At 43.0% G+C, this 13,961-nt stretch overlaps 1 protein-coding gene across 1 annotated transcript; it reads right to left on the bottom strand.

Moving 5' to 3' along the window:
* Positions 1-2,795: 2,795 nt before the first annotated feature.
* s1pr3a (sphingosine-1-phosphate receptor 3a) lies at positions 2,796-7,399 on the bottom strand. Its single transcript, XM_074635485.1, has 2 exons — positions 7,131-7,399; positions 2,796-6,341 (listed from the first exon to the last, which is right to left on the bottom strand). Exon 2 carries the CDS (start codon positions 6,231-6,233, stop codon positions 5,040-5,042), a length of 1,194 nt encoding a protein of 397 aa, XP_074491586.1. The 5' UTR covers positions 6,234-6,341; positions 7,131-7,399; the 3' UTR covers positions 2,796-5,039.
* Between the last annotated feature and the right edge of the window lie 6,562 nt (positions 7,400-13,961).

The following is a 13,961-nucleotide window of genomic DNA, read 5'->3' as shown; positions in this document are numbered from 1 at the left end:
ACCCGCTCCCTATGTAGATATAAACGGCTCATTCTAAGGTAACAAATACTGAACTTTTAAATACTTTCGGTATAAACCTTGAAAGCATTTTGCACTCCCATATTGTTCTGAATTTGAATTTTTTGTTTATATTCTTCTTCCTCATTTTGACCGATCTTTCTAGGATTGTCCTTTTCCAGTAAAAGGTAGCAGTCTGTCTTGTTGTTACTGGAAGGTTTTTCAAAATGTGATTTCATCACGAAATTCACTATTATCTATTTCGGGAACAGGGCCGTACAGGTTTGATAAGACAAAGCTCTTGATTTAAATGATTAGGAATAAAGAGCTTTTTGGTTCGAGACACTGAATTTCTGATCCAAGAGAATTTATACCGCCAAGGTAGAAAGCTTAGTTGTCTAACTGATGCCACTGAGCATCAATCAGCTGACACACCTGGTAGTCATTAGCAGTTGCTTCCAGACACCTGGAAGCCAACAGCCAAACAATGTCTCTGTCCTTTGTGGAGTACGTCTACTCTTGTATGTTCACCCGGTTAGTTAAATTACCGACAATGAAGAGTTTTATGTGGACAACAAAGACATTTGACTCAAACTAAAGGAAATGGAAGAGGGGAACAAGTTGGACAGGAAGGGTGAGAATGAGGAAAAGAAGCAGAAGGAGAGAGGGATTGACTGCAAATGACGCTGTACAGCTCAACATTTTGGCATTTCCTAATGTTCCAGATGGCGTAACGCCACCATCATCCCCGGCTAATTCAGGAAGCAGTGTTCAAAACATTTCTGACAGGAAGCAGCAAGTGACCTTTAAGCTGGAAATGCTCGGCTGTCTTTCCTCATCAGATCTGGAGGTGCGGAGCAGAGACATATCCGTTAGCTCAGGTGAGTATGAAATGCCAGTCTGTCAGCTCCTGTCTGCTCTTTGCTGTGCAACGTGGTATGAACAACAAACTCTGCTGTAATCAGCCCGTCTATCGATTCAAGTCAGAGTAACCTTCACTGCTGCAGCAGAACATAAACAAACACATGATTATCAGCATCTAGAAAACAAACACTTGAAGTCTCTGATCATTTCTCAGAGTTCATAACAACCAAACCCTTTTCCACAATGCAACATCAGGAACTCTTTTTGTTTAAAAACATCCTGTAAATGTGTGATGTGAAAACCATCACCGTTTAAAGGAACTAAATTCAATATCCAGAGCATAAATATAGCATCAAACAACTATTTGCTATGTAAAGATATAGAGGAGTAATGTCTACCTGAGCAGAGAATGAAGTCACTATTTGTGTGTTGTAATCCGAGTTTCTCCATGCTTTGTTGACATAGCCAGGCCGGCCGGCCGAGCGTGCCTTTTAGTGCACGTTCGTGCATGTGAGCGTGCCCCACTGGCTAGCTCAAGGCCGCCTCTCTGCACTGCTCTTATACGGCGGTTACAGCTGTCATCGCAGAAGCGTAGCAACCAAAAAATTTTATCTCTGTCAGCACTTTTGCCATTGTTTGCACTTTTAGCGCTGTTAGCATCGTTAGCTGCGAGCCACCGGCTCAGCTGTCGCAATGTTGAGAGCCGCTCAGAGGCAAAAGAAATGCTCCCAATCCTGTATATTGCACCTTTAAGTCAAAGATAATTCAAACAGAATGTCTCAAGAGAAGACGTAACAAAACCTCAGCCAAACAGTTAGGTTATCTTATTCATTTAAAGTAGACATATCATGAAAAACTCACTTCTTAAGTGCTTGTTCACATACATTTGATCTGGAGTGCCTACCAACCCACAAACTGTGAAATAAGACAACCCACTCAGATTTTTGTGTGCTGCCTGGATCAGAAAATGTGATTCAACAAGCCATTCACTGTGCGTTCTAATACTCATACTACCATACTATTTAGTATACTAGAAAAGGATTTAGTATGTCCCAATACATAGTATGTCAAATGCAGCATGCCAAAAATACCAGGATGTCCTACTACATCTGGTCGTATTTTCCAATATGAAAGCCAGCATGCTTTTCTGGCTGTTCTGACCCACAATCCTCTGCGCAGACTGACCTTTTCAGGAGGGCTCTTAAAGAGACAGGCGCTAAAACGGAGCATTTCAGACAGAGGGTGAATACAGGTATATTCAGACAGTGTGAGAAAAATTGTTTTTTTTTAACATTAAAGCATGTAAACATGTTCTAGTAGGAATTCAAAATAAAAGTATGAACCTGGAAATGAGCATGATATGTCCCCTTTAACATACTCAATAACTGAGGCTTGTCACACAACGTTTCAGAGATTTTATAGAATGATGGGAGATGTGACTTTTCACAACAGGAAGCTCTTCAAAGTAAGATCCATGCAGTGCATCTTTCATGACTAATGGCTATATCTGACCTCGCCGAGCTGGAAACCCATAGTTAAAATAAATATCAAGAGTTTCTCTGCATTATTCATCACTGGCTGACCCGGGTCTACCTATGAACGGGAATAAGAGAGCATCAATCAGCTTCCCATTAGGATATTAAATGAGTGCAGCAGGTTAAATCACATGACATTTCTCTTCTCCTGTCTGAATAGCAAATGATGAACTGACAAATTAGAGCTTTTGTGCATTAATATATGTATGGTTTAAGCTTTTATGTGACTATGACAGATCATTCGTATGGTGCAAATATACTGACAAAATCACTATCTGTGGTTTTCCTGTATAAGTACCTTGACAATGTGTGCAGGGGACCAACACAGAGACCGAGCATGGATGAGAGGAAGGCAAGCCATTGATTTAATATCAAAACATGACACGTGTGAAAATCTCATAAAAGGGAATAGGATTTTATTTGATTGGCTATATAATGGTATCAGGCACTACACCACCCTGGGCAGAAATGTCATTTACAGTCTACCACCATTAAATAATTCACATCCAACACTCCTATTCGCTAGTGGTTAGTTGACGTGTGTGAGTGGTTTCTAGTTGTGCTGATGAGAAGCAGAAAATGTACACAAGTGTAGTTATTAGCCACGCTAATTCAGCTGATGCTGACAGAGTAATGAAATGTCCAAAAAGGGCCACCGAACAGAAGTTGAACCCTCCTGATTAGAGCTTTTCCTGCAGCACCACCGTCAGGACAATCTTTACGCTCTGTCCCACTAGTGGTAAGAATCTAATAATAGTAACACTGTCTTCATATTTCATTTTCTGGTGTGTGTGTGTGTGTAATGAGTATCACAGCCTCACGAGGCCGCTAGTCTGACAAACAAACTTTTTTTTCTCTCACAGTGCATCTCAAATCATAACAAAATCAATAATTAACTCCTAGTACCATGATGGTTTTTTTATGCACACAAACCATAGCAAAAATGTATACCAATAGTATTAAGATGGCAAATGTTTTCACAGAAAATAAATAGTTTACCAAGTCAAGTTGTGATGGAAAATGCAGGTGTTTTAAGAGTACTTGCATATAGCACATGCAAAAAAAGTGCCCTAATTAGTTTTTTTTCTGCTTATAATAACACAATGTAATAAACACATTGACAGACAAAACACTAATAAAGTTAATATCTGTTGTTCGCTCTGAAGAAGGCTCCGTGCTGAAACAAGTAAGCGTTTTTCTGTAGTGATGTGAGCCAATGAAACAAGTGAAATGCTAGTATTTAGTCCTTCTTGATTTTGATATCTGGGATGTGCTTCCATATCACATGTTTATGCTTATTGGATTTTGGGTCTAGCACTCCGGCTGTGAATCCCATCGTTGAAGCGCAACCTCTTTTACCAAAACATATACTCTGTTGTTGTTTGAAGCATTACCAAGTCTAGTTTCACAGACATGAATTAAGACAAGAGATTCAATTTGGGGCTTGGCTTAATCCATGTCCGTGAAACTGTGTTGCATTTTATAGTGAAATATGAAACATTGAACGTGAATCACTGTGTAAGACAAACACAACACATCAGTCACTCTGGTGTTAATAATATTGCTGAGTTGTTGTAAATAGTGGCTTTGTTGGTACTCTAATCTGCATTTATGTGGTTCCAGCTGAATATCATTACTTAATTTTATCCATTGCTACACTGGCCATAGTGCATAAACAAAAAGTGGCTGAGAGCAGGATTATGTCTGTTCTATGTCTACTTCTGTGTGACTGTAAGGCCTCATTAAAGGGATAGTTCAGGTGTTTTGAAGTGTTGTTGTATGAGCTACTTATCCATAGTCAGTGTATTACCTACAGTAGATGACGGTCAGCACGCCCCCAGTTTGTAGAAAAAGACAAGAGTTACCGCATGGAAACAAAGCAATGTATTGCTGTGGACAGGGCCAGCAGCAAAAGTATTTTAGTCAACTAGAAGAAAGGCCCACCTAAAAAAGTCAATATCAGCTTATGTGTATGCTATATTTCAAATATTTTCACCCCTTTACCTTGGCATCAGACAGCCCTTTCTGCCGGGAAACTGAAGCGTTGTATCCATCTATGCTCTCACCAAAGCCACCAGACTCCATTGAAAAAAAACTGTATATTACCTCGCAGAACACGGGGGTTGCTGGTCTACCGCTGCCTTGACCTGTTAGTTTGCTTGTGTTATTGTGTGACTTTGGTGAATACGAACTAACAAAAGTCACACAATAACACAAACAAACTAACGGATCGAGGCAGCGGTAGACCAGCAACCCCCGTGTTCTGCGAGGTAAAATTACAGTTTTTTTCACTGGAGTCTGGTTGCTTTGGCGAGAGCATAGATAAAGACTTCAGTTACCCCGTCGGAAACATAGACAGTATAAATGTCTCAAAGCAAGGTAAACTGGCAAAAATATTCAAAATATAGCGTACACTTATACTAATATTGACTTTTTTAGGTGGGCCTTTCTGTTAGGTGACTAAAATACATTTTGCTGCCAGCCCCGTCCACAGCAGTACATTGCTTTTGTTCTGTGGGGTAACTCCTGTCTGCTTCTCCAAGCTGAGGGTGTGCCGACCGTCATCTACTGTAGGTATTACACTAACTATGGATTAGTACTCCACTTCAAAACACCCAAACTATCCCTTTAAGATGCTTCCACTCAGAACTTGCTTAGGGGCGGCAGCGCCCCGGCCTTCACCAGCACAGCTGAGAGCAGGTCTGCAGGCCCAGAGGGATGGGGCACAGAGGTGGCTGAGGGATCTCCATACTTGTTGTCAGAGTTGATAGGTGTGGGAACCTTCCCTCTATTCAGCGTAGACTTGCCAGCCCCGCTGCCCCCTCCTCCGCTGGTCTTGCTGTTCTCCGCTGTGGGAATGACAGTGCCCAGGTGGGGGTTGCCCGCCACAGGAGTCCCTGTGTGCTCCAAGCTGGTCTGACAGCAGCACAGCAGCTTGAAGAAGGCCGTCCTCATCTCCCTGCTCGATAGAGTGTATATCAGAGGGTTGAGGGCAGAGTTGAGCACAGCCAGGGCTATGAACCAGTCCACCTGGTAGAGCACGGGGCAATTATGTGGGCTGCAACCAACGTCCAGCAGCAGCAGGAGGAAGAGGGGGGTCCAGCACATGACAAACACTCCAAGAACAATAACCACTGTTCGCAGCAGGGCCAGCGAGCGCTCTGAAGGTCTGCTGCTCACCCTGCGGCCGCTGGAGGTTACCAGGCGGTAGATCCTGATGTAGAGGATGATGATGGCCACCAACAGGGCGCTGAACACACTGATGCAGAACGCCACGTAACTCTTAGCGTAGAGCGGCAGCACCGTGGAGCAGGAGGCTCTATTGTTCAGGCAGTTCCAGCCCAGACTTGGCAGGGCACTGAGCAGCACTGACACAAGCCAGCAGGCTGCCAACAGTCCTAAAAGTCTCCCCCGACCTGCTGTCTCGCACGGACGCAAACGCACCATCGTCATGTGCCTCTCGATGCCGATGGCCAGGAGGCTGAACGTGGACGCGCTGAGGGCCACGAACATGCTCCCTTCTCTGGCCAGCCACTGCACCGGCGTCAGGAAGTAGGTGTTTTTTCCCGAGGTGAAGATGTTGACCACGTAGGCCACGCCGGCCAGCAGGTCCGACAGCGCCAGGTTTCCAATGAGGAAGTACATGCGGCTGTGGAAGCGCTTGTTCCTCCAGAGGGCGAGCAGGACCGTGACGTTCTCCAGAACGATCAGCACGCAGATGAAGAGCAGCACGGCCATCTTGCAGGCGCTGCCGCTGCGAGGCCGGTCCCACTTCCCCGAGTGGTTGTAGTGTTCGACGATGACCGGGTTCATCCCATCCTCCCATGTGTTCCCCATGCTGCCTGGCCTTCCTCGGTCACACAGCAGAGGGCACCACAGCACTGGATACAGCTTAGGGAGGCGAGGCTGCTCAACCGGGCAGAGTCACAACTTGCATCTTGCCTCCTGTTACAGGATCAAACTTGTTTTTAAAAGTTATATTCAACACTTTAAAGTCACAGAAGTTACATTCACCAACATTTTGGATGATTTTATGTGAAGAAAACAATCTCTAGGACTCAGAAATGAAAGCAATTGTTAAGTAGAAACATAAAAAATTGTGAAAATAAGTTATATATTAGGTCTACCTAATTCATATTACTTAATCTAACCAGGGAAGTGCATTACATGAGATTAAAGTGTTCTGGGCAAGACAACAAATGACATAACACACTTAATATATGACAGATTTGTAAAGAAGTCGCTCAAATACAAAACAGAAGAGGAAGCTATAGATTTAGGTCATTACAACTTCTTTTTTTCTTCATTGTCCCTATTATACTGAACAAACAGCTGTGGCAGTTCCTGCTGTGCATAAATTATGTGACACATATGTCATCATTTTATGACTAATTCAATTTCTAGTGAAAGTAATGATATAATGATGAGTGATAAGGAAACATAATAGAAAAAGTTCCAAAGTAATCCTGAAATTATAGTGTACATCGTGTAATCCGGATGTTGGATGAACAAGTCATAATTAAACTTAATCACGTACACATTACAGAAATAAACACGTTAAAAATTACAGATATTGTTGGCAACGTTTCAACACTATTCTAGTTGAGACAAGATGCCAACTCATGGAGGTCTGATCAACTTTCCTGTTTTGGATAAGTTGCTCAAAGTTAAATAGAGTGACCATTTGGAAACTAATATAGACCTGAAGTGGAAAATAAAGTTAACATATCGTACCTGTTGGAGTTACTGCTCTCATCTAAACATCCCGGTGGTGTGTGGCAGTTATTTGGGAGGTGTTTTTTCTCTCGTGTTCTCAAAATATGCGATTGCCAAAAATGAGTTCTCCTCGACGTGAAGTCAAAAGTCCATATGTTGTCCTCGCCAGTATAAAAGTTTCCAATCATGGAAGTATCTGCGTCCAAACATCCACTTTGTGTTGTTGCTTTCCTGCTCTCCACACTGTGACTCTCTCCAGCTCTCTGACTGTCCTGCTCTCCTCCTCCTCCTCTTCCTCCTCCTCCTCCTCCCAGCCACTGGGGCGGGATCTTCCTCACCTCTCCATTTAGTTTTTATTACCATTAATTATAAGTCAGACAGGTCAGAGAGGTCAGACTGAGCCACGCGTGTCATTATACCAGACGCCTATATAGATATATATATAGATGTGTCACTTTATGTTTATAGCACTTTTTCAAACAAGCATCCATTGTGATTGATGATTTTTAAAGTGTAGTTTAAAGAGTTTTGTTGGTGCTTGAGAGCAGCTGATTGTTTTCAGACAAGGCAATTTGTCTGTTTCAATGTGTCATAAAATTGCTGCACTTACATGTAGCAACACATGGGACGGTGTGCTTTGCCTGGAGGCCCACAGTATGTACTCAATCAAGTTGCGTAATCCTCTAATAGATAGATAGCCTCTACTGTTCTGCTGATGTGGCATATTTTCAGGGTTGACACTAATGATGTGTTGGAGCACAGAAATCCAGATTCTGTCATCATTATCTAAAAGTTGACCATGCGTTTCATGACAAGAACACAAACTGACGTGTGTGTGTTTATTTGCCTTTCTGGGAATTCCCTCCCCCCCCCCCCCCCCCCTTTCCACTGACAGGCCAGTTAGTATATCTGCCTCTGTATATCTGAGTCTATTTGATGACTCATTGTTTTTTCATGTTGAATTAAGAGATGACTGGGTCCCTACGCTCCTTCGGAGTGTGAGATAGGTCAGACCTCTCCCATTGGAGCCAACTGATGGATGGGAAGGGAAGAGTCACACTTTTCCTTCTCCTTTTATGCACTTTTTTAGTTTTATTCTGACGTATAATATGTCCCTGATAAGAAGAAGACAAGAGGATTAATGTAGCTACGGGTTAGATGGTTTCATCTGCAATCCATGGGGTTGCATGTCCAGTTACAAAAAGGTCATGAGGTTAGAGGAAGTCAAGGACACCACAAGTATGATGTTCAACCATAAAGTGGTGCAGGGCGGATGTATTTTTGTAAGAACCAGGAAGTTAGCATCACCTGGTTACCTCGACAAAAAGCCAATGGGATTTTCCCATTTGCTTTTGGATTATTGCAGAAAATAAGCTCTGTGGCAAACAAACGTTCATGATACTTACATGTTTTTTTCAGCAAGATAAACCAGTTTTAAGATTTTTGACGCGTGAATATGATCACCAGAAGTAAAAAGCTAATGTTAGGCTATAAATTAACTACACCAAGGTCGGATGAGCGCGAGTATACACAACAAGGCTAAAGGTGGACGAGTCGACATGATGACGTTTTGTAGCCTACTTTAGCTGCTTGTTAGCAACTTTTTAAGACACACAAAGACTTCAAAATTCACGAGTTAAGAGAAACTTTAAATCTCTTAAGCTTGTGTTAACTATAGATCTTATTTCAGGCATCTAACTAAAAAACCCATTCAAAAAATTCTTTGAGTGCTAAAGTGCTAAAATCCTGACTCATTTCCGGGTTTTAGGACTCATTCCTGCAGCACTCTATTGCAGAAAGATCTAGATGAGCAGAAACAGAGGTGGACAAAGGATACAGAGTTAAAGAAGAGGACAACAGTTGTCACACCTTCATGGACTTCCATGCCGTATCCCTGTGGATCAGGTTTTTCCAATTGCAACTTCCTGGTGTTGTGTGACTTGAGCAACCAACTGACAGGTGCTGCCATGTTCTCATCCCAGCTCGTCACATACTTACGCTTTGTCCGACCCCTCGGCGTCACTTTTTGTTCGAATGCTTAATGTTGCGGTCTCCTGGATGAAACCCTTGTGTTTGTTGGACCCTCTTTAAACTACGTCACCACAGCACTTTCCCTTGATATTGACGCGGATGGGTTTACATTGTAGTTAATGGAAAACCCGGTGCGTCTCATATACTGCCACTAAAGCGTCGGTATCGAACGCCGACGGCCGTGACAAGGCATCGGTATTTAACACTCTGGGAATGAGAACGGGCTGGGTGAGAACACAATGCAGGAACCACAGCTGGATGTGGATGGTATGGGACACGCTGAAGACCACACCTCCTCTTTAACTCTGCTAATCCCCCACCGTTACCAACATCCCCCTGCGCCTCTCTGAGCTGGCTCTGCATTGTGTTTAAAAAACAGAACGCACATTCCCATCGAATTCCCAAAAGCCATTATTCCAACCGCTGGATGGTGCAATGGGTGGAAACAGAGGGGTAGGGGCTGTTGGTTCATTGTTCACGCCATGCACTTTATTACAGTTTTCCCATATGACGGTCACATTCAGCCTGGGATAAAGAGAGAGAGATGGGACGGAAGCCAAAAGATCTGACCATCAGCAGAGCAAAAGTAGCTACAGAAAGGCTGAGAGAAAGTTTCAGAGAATAGGAAAAAGAGCAGGGGAAAAATGGCTTCAGTTGAGAGGGTCAGTTGGGTGCATGGTGGAGTCTTTTGTCCCGACAGTCTTTGATTTAGGTATTTGTATTCTGTATACAACCAATGGTGGAGCCCAGTTGTCATGGAAGTTACCCTGTGGTAAAATTGTTTTGACTGTTTCCATTGGTCAAGAAAGAACTTCCCATATCAACATTTAAGCCACCATTGACAATAAGACCTTAAAATGCCCAGAAAATTGACCATCTACACTAAAATTGATCATGTTCAATGACAACAGAGCAACTCCATTTGCTGAGAAAGATCTTGTGATGATTGAAATCTTGAGTGCTGCTACTACTGGACCTTATGGTGTCATTGTTTTGACAACCTTTGTTTCTAAGGTCAAAATAAGACCTAGTTGGTGATTGTTTGAGGACATGAAAGACAAAAATTAGAGAGATTATAGAGAAGAACACAGGATCTTTGTCTGCAGATATTGGATTGGTTTGTATTGATTCAGCCCAGTTTAGCTCCATAAAAAGGTTATGCCAGGGCAAGGTGACCATCCATATCTGATAGCATGGTTGGAAAATGTCTCTAAAATAGCTCAGAATCAACTGTGTCTATGGCGGGGCTACTGTTTTTTCTTTTCTCTTTGCTTGATGTTTGCTTCGATTTTCAAACTGTCCGTCTCTTCTGTTTTTTTTGTTTTTGCGTTCTGTGTTTTTTCTGGATCTAATGGGCTAAAATAGCAAAAAACAGGCCAGAAATTGAGACTGTGATGGATGACGGTGCCGGCTAACAGAGACCGACAGCGTAACAGATGTTGATAAAAAGAAGGGGTGATGGAAAGAGACAAGAAAGAAAGAGCAAGAGACTGAGGAGAAGCAGAGCTGACCGTATTCCCCTCTCTCTTTCTCTTTCTCTCTCCATCCTGCTGGTATCGCTGGTTGTGAGAGGTTACAGGCAGTCTGGCCCTCTTGCACATGTCAGCCCATGGCATTGCAGATTAATGAATGACCCCCAGAGCTGTTGACTTTACCCTGAGCAGCGAGAGATGTACAGACACTCTGACAACCCATTTATAACCATATGAAAACACCCCCAAAGGCCTTGGCTCTGTGTTGTTGCAAGCTGGATGCAGCCTTCCTGGATGTTTGGCGCTGCGGTGGAAAAAGGAAATGTAGCTACAGGTCACCGGATCATCAAAAAAATGGCATTGTTGCCAAGTTCTGTAAAAGTTCGGCATCTTTGTGTGTGCTGTACGTGTGCGGCAGCGTTGTGAGTCAGGGCACACTGACGTAGGCTCAGTGGTGAGTGAGATGTTGGGGAATGTAAAGTGTAGTGGGAACGAACGAGAAGCTGCAGCGCTGGAAAAGGAAGGCCTCTCGGGCCGTCACCCCACTGCCCTCCAATGCTGCAGTTTACCCACACCCACTGAAAAACGTTTTTTTACCAGAATTAAACAAGAATGTTTGCTCAGCTCTACAAGCTCCAACAGCATTTCAATGCGATATAGACATAGACATAGATATACAATATGTAGATTTTGTGGAGGTTCACACCTCTTGGCAAGTTGTGAACAGCCAAACAGTGTTTTTAACAATACAACTCAACATTATTTATTAAGGAGAGAATTCCGATAACGTTATTATTGCGATATCTATAGAAAAGGATCCACACCAAAACTAAAGTGAGTACAAATCACCCCATGTACTAAAATATCTCCACTGGCTGCCTGTGAGCTACAGAACTGAATTGAAAGAAATACTTCACCCCCAAAATGGTTTGTATATCAACTAATCACCCCGTGTTACCTTGAATTCTTGAAGAAAACAGAGTATCAAAAAACTGAGAAAAGTGAAGTAAATGGAGGCCGTTTGAACGTGACCCCACTTACGTCACTATGTCAAGACTTTTCTTCAGCAATTCAAGTTAACACCAGGTGAGTAGTTGATATACAAATGGTCATTTTGTGGGTGAAGTATTCCTTTAAGGTGCTTATCATTGTTTTCAGATCACTTCACAGCATCACCACAGAATACATCAGTGACCTTTTCAGTTTGTGTTCCTAAAAGATCAGCGTTCTCTGCTGACTCTCTCACAGTAACGGTTGAGAATGTGCACCTCACTTGCAACCTACTTTTACTTCATCCACAGTATTAATTACTTATTTACTGTTTTATTTGTTTGCTATGTTTTTAAAGGTGCTACGATATCCAGAGCATTAATGTAGCATCAAACAACTATTAGCTATGGAAAGATATGGAGGAGTAGCTAATGTCAACCCGAGCAGAGAATGAAGTCGCTCTTCTCCTGTGTGTGTTGTAATCCAAGCTTCTCCGTACTTTGTTGACATAGCCGAGCCGGCCGTGCGTGCCTTATAGTGGCCCACTGGCTAGCTCACGGCCGCTGCTCTGCACTGCTGTTGTTTTCATTGTTAGCGCTGTTAGCACCGTTAGCTACGAGCCATCGCCATGTTGAGAGCCGTGCGGAGGCAACAGAAATGCTCCCAATCTCGCATTTAGCACCTTTAATGTTCCTATTCCTTGCATCTGTCTTTTAGGTGTATTTTCCATCTTTTGTAAATCACATTGTATTACTTTTTTAATGAAATGTCCTATATAAATACAGTTGTAGTATTATTACATTATGATTTCAGCAGGATATTCCAACAAAAGAAACATCCAAACAAATCCTGTTAGTTTAGATTACTGCAACATTATCTGTATCTCGAGGACAATCACATATTACTTGCGATACGTCTCTGTTGGAGGTCGTGAGTGGAGCTCTGAGGGCTGATAGTGTATCTGGAGCAGTGGGGCTGCTGCTGGCGGTTTATCAGTGGAGGTCTGAGGTCTTTAAGGGCACAAGGTGACTGCTTGTCTGAGGAACAGCCTCGCTGGTTCTTTTAGATAACCTTCTTATCTGCATCCAGCTCAAAATAGCAACTTCAAAGGGTGCACAGATGGAAGGACGGATGGAAGACAGATGGATGTACGATGTGTTTTCATGGTAATTTGGTCATTTTGTGAACTGTTCTGTGCAGAAAATGTATGTTAGGCTATTATTCTTTCTCTCATTCTCTTTTTTTTTACAGATAGAAGGCAAAGAGATGAGATCTCTTCCTGGTTGTAAGCAGTTGTCAGTCGGGAGGAAAAGAGAAATTATCAGCAAGGAAGCGGAAGAAGTTGATATCTTTATCCTGTATCTTTCCAGGTTTAGCAGTCCTGAATGAATACATTTTGACAATGTCATTTGGAAATGATTAGAAGTCAAAGACAGGAGGGTCGGATCACTCACGCTGCAGTATTTATGTTGAGAAGCTGTGTGGCTGGTGAATTTCAAATACCACAATTTAAGACTTGCAGTAAAACACGGTGAAAAAAGCTCTGGATCTCAAAATGACATTGAGTGCATGTCGCCATATCTGAACCCTTCATCATGGCTGCCTCATCTTTAAAATGTCACCGTGTCTTTTCTCACACAATCACTCTGGAACTTCCGAAGTCAAGCTCTTTATGGTGTTATTTATTTTCTTTACAATAGGGGGCCTTCGGCACGAAATAGACTTCAAGCCTTTGCTTTGCCAAAATATGTTAAAAATAACTCTGACCTCAGTCATGTAAACAGTCATGCCCGATTTTCTCAGAACTGCTTCTCTGATGTCTGGGAAAACTTGTGTAAGATTCCCGTGTGTGCATGAGTGTGTGTGGGGGTTTATTTGTGGTTGCGTGCGTGCGTGCGTGAACGCAAGACAAATCAATTTGTTCAGAAAATGCGCTGCCCGTTGGCATGACGCACGTTTATGCCCATTCCCTTATTTGTGTTTGCGTTATCGTCTCTCCTTCACACCAGAACCTCGACTCTCTGATAAACACAAACATTAAGGAGGTTGACCGCCACACAGAGCAGAAAACATGCGTCCTTTACATGCAGAAATCATGCATCCTATTTCTGGAAGTTTGTTTCTCTTGGCCGTCTGTGCTTTGTCTGTCTGCATTTTTTATAAGAAAGGGTCAAAGGGTCACTTCCCTCGAGACGAGGACTAATGGTCACACAGTTCAGTGTGTGCTGCTCCACATATGTTCGACTGACCCCCAGTCATACACCATGTGCCTCCCCCAACACGCACCTCACCAGCAGCCTCTCAAAGTCCACAGACCCCCCCATTGCCCCGTCCCCAACCTCACACCCTCCGCTCG

Source organism: Sebastes fasciatus, chromosome 5, assembly GCF_043250625.1.
Source record: "Sebastes fasciatus isolate fSebFas1 chromosome 5, fSebFas1.pri, whole genome shotgun sequence".
Lineage (NCBI taxonomy): Eukaryota > Metazoa > Chordata > Actinopteri > Perciformes > Sebastidae > Sebastes > Sebastes fasciatus.
This window is presented reverse-complemented; position numbering and strand designations above follow the sequence as displayed.

Excerpts from the sequence above, each read along its gene's own strand:
- s1pr3a (XM_074635485.1), bottom strand. The coding sequence starts at position 6,233 with ATGGGGAACACATGGGAGGATGGGATGAACCCGGTCATCGTCGAACAC.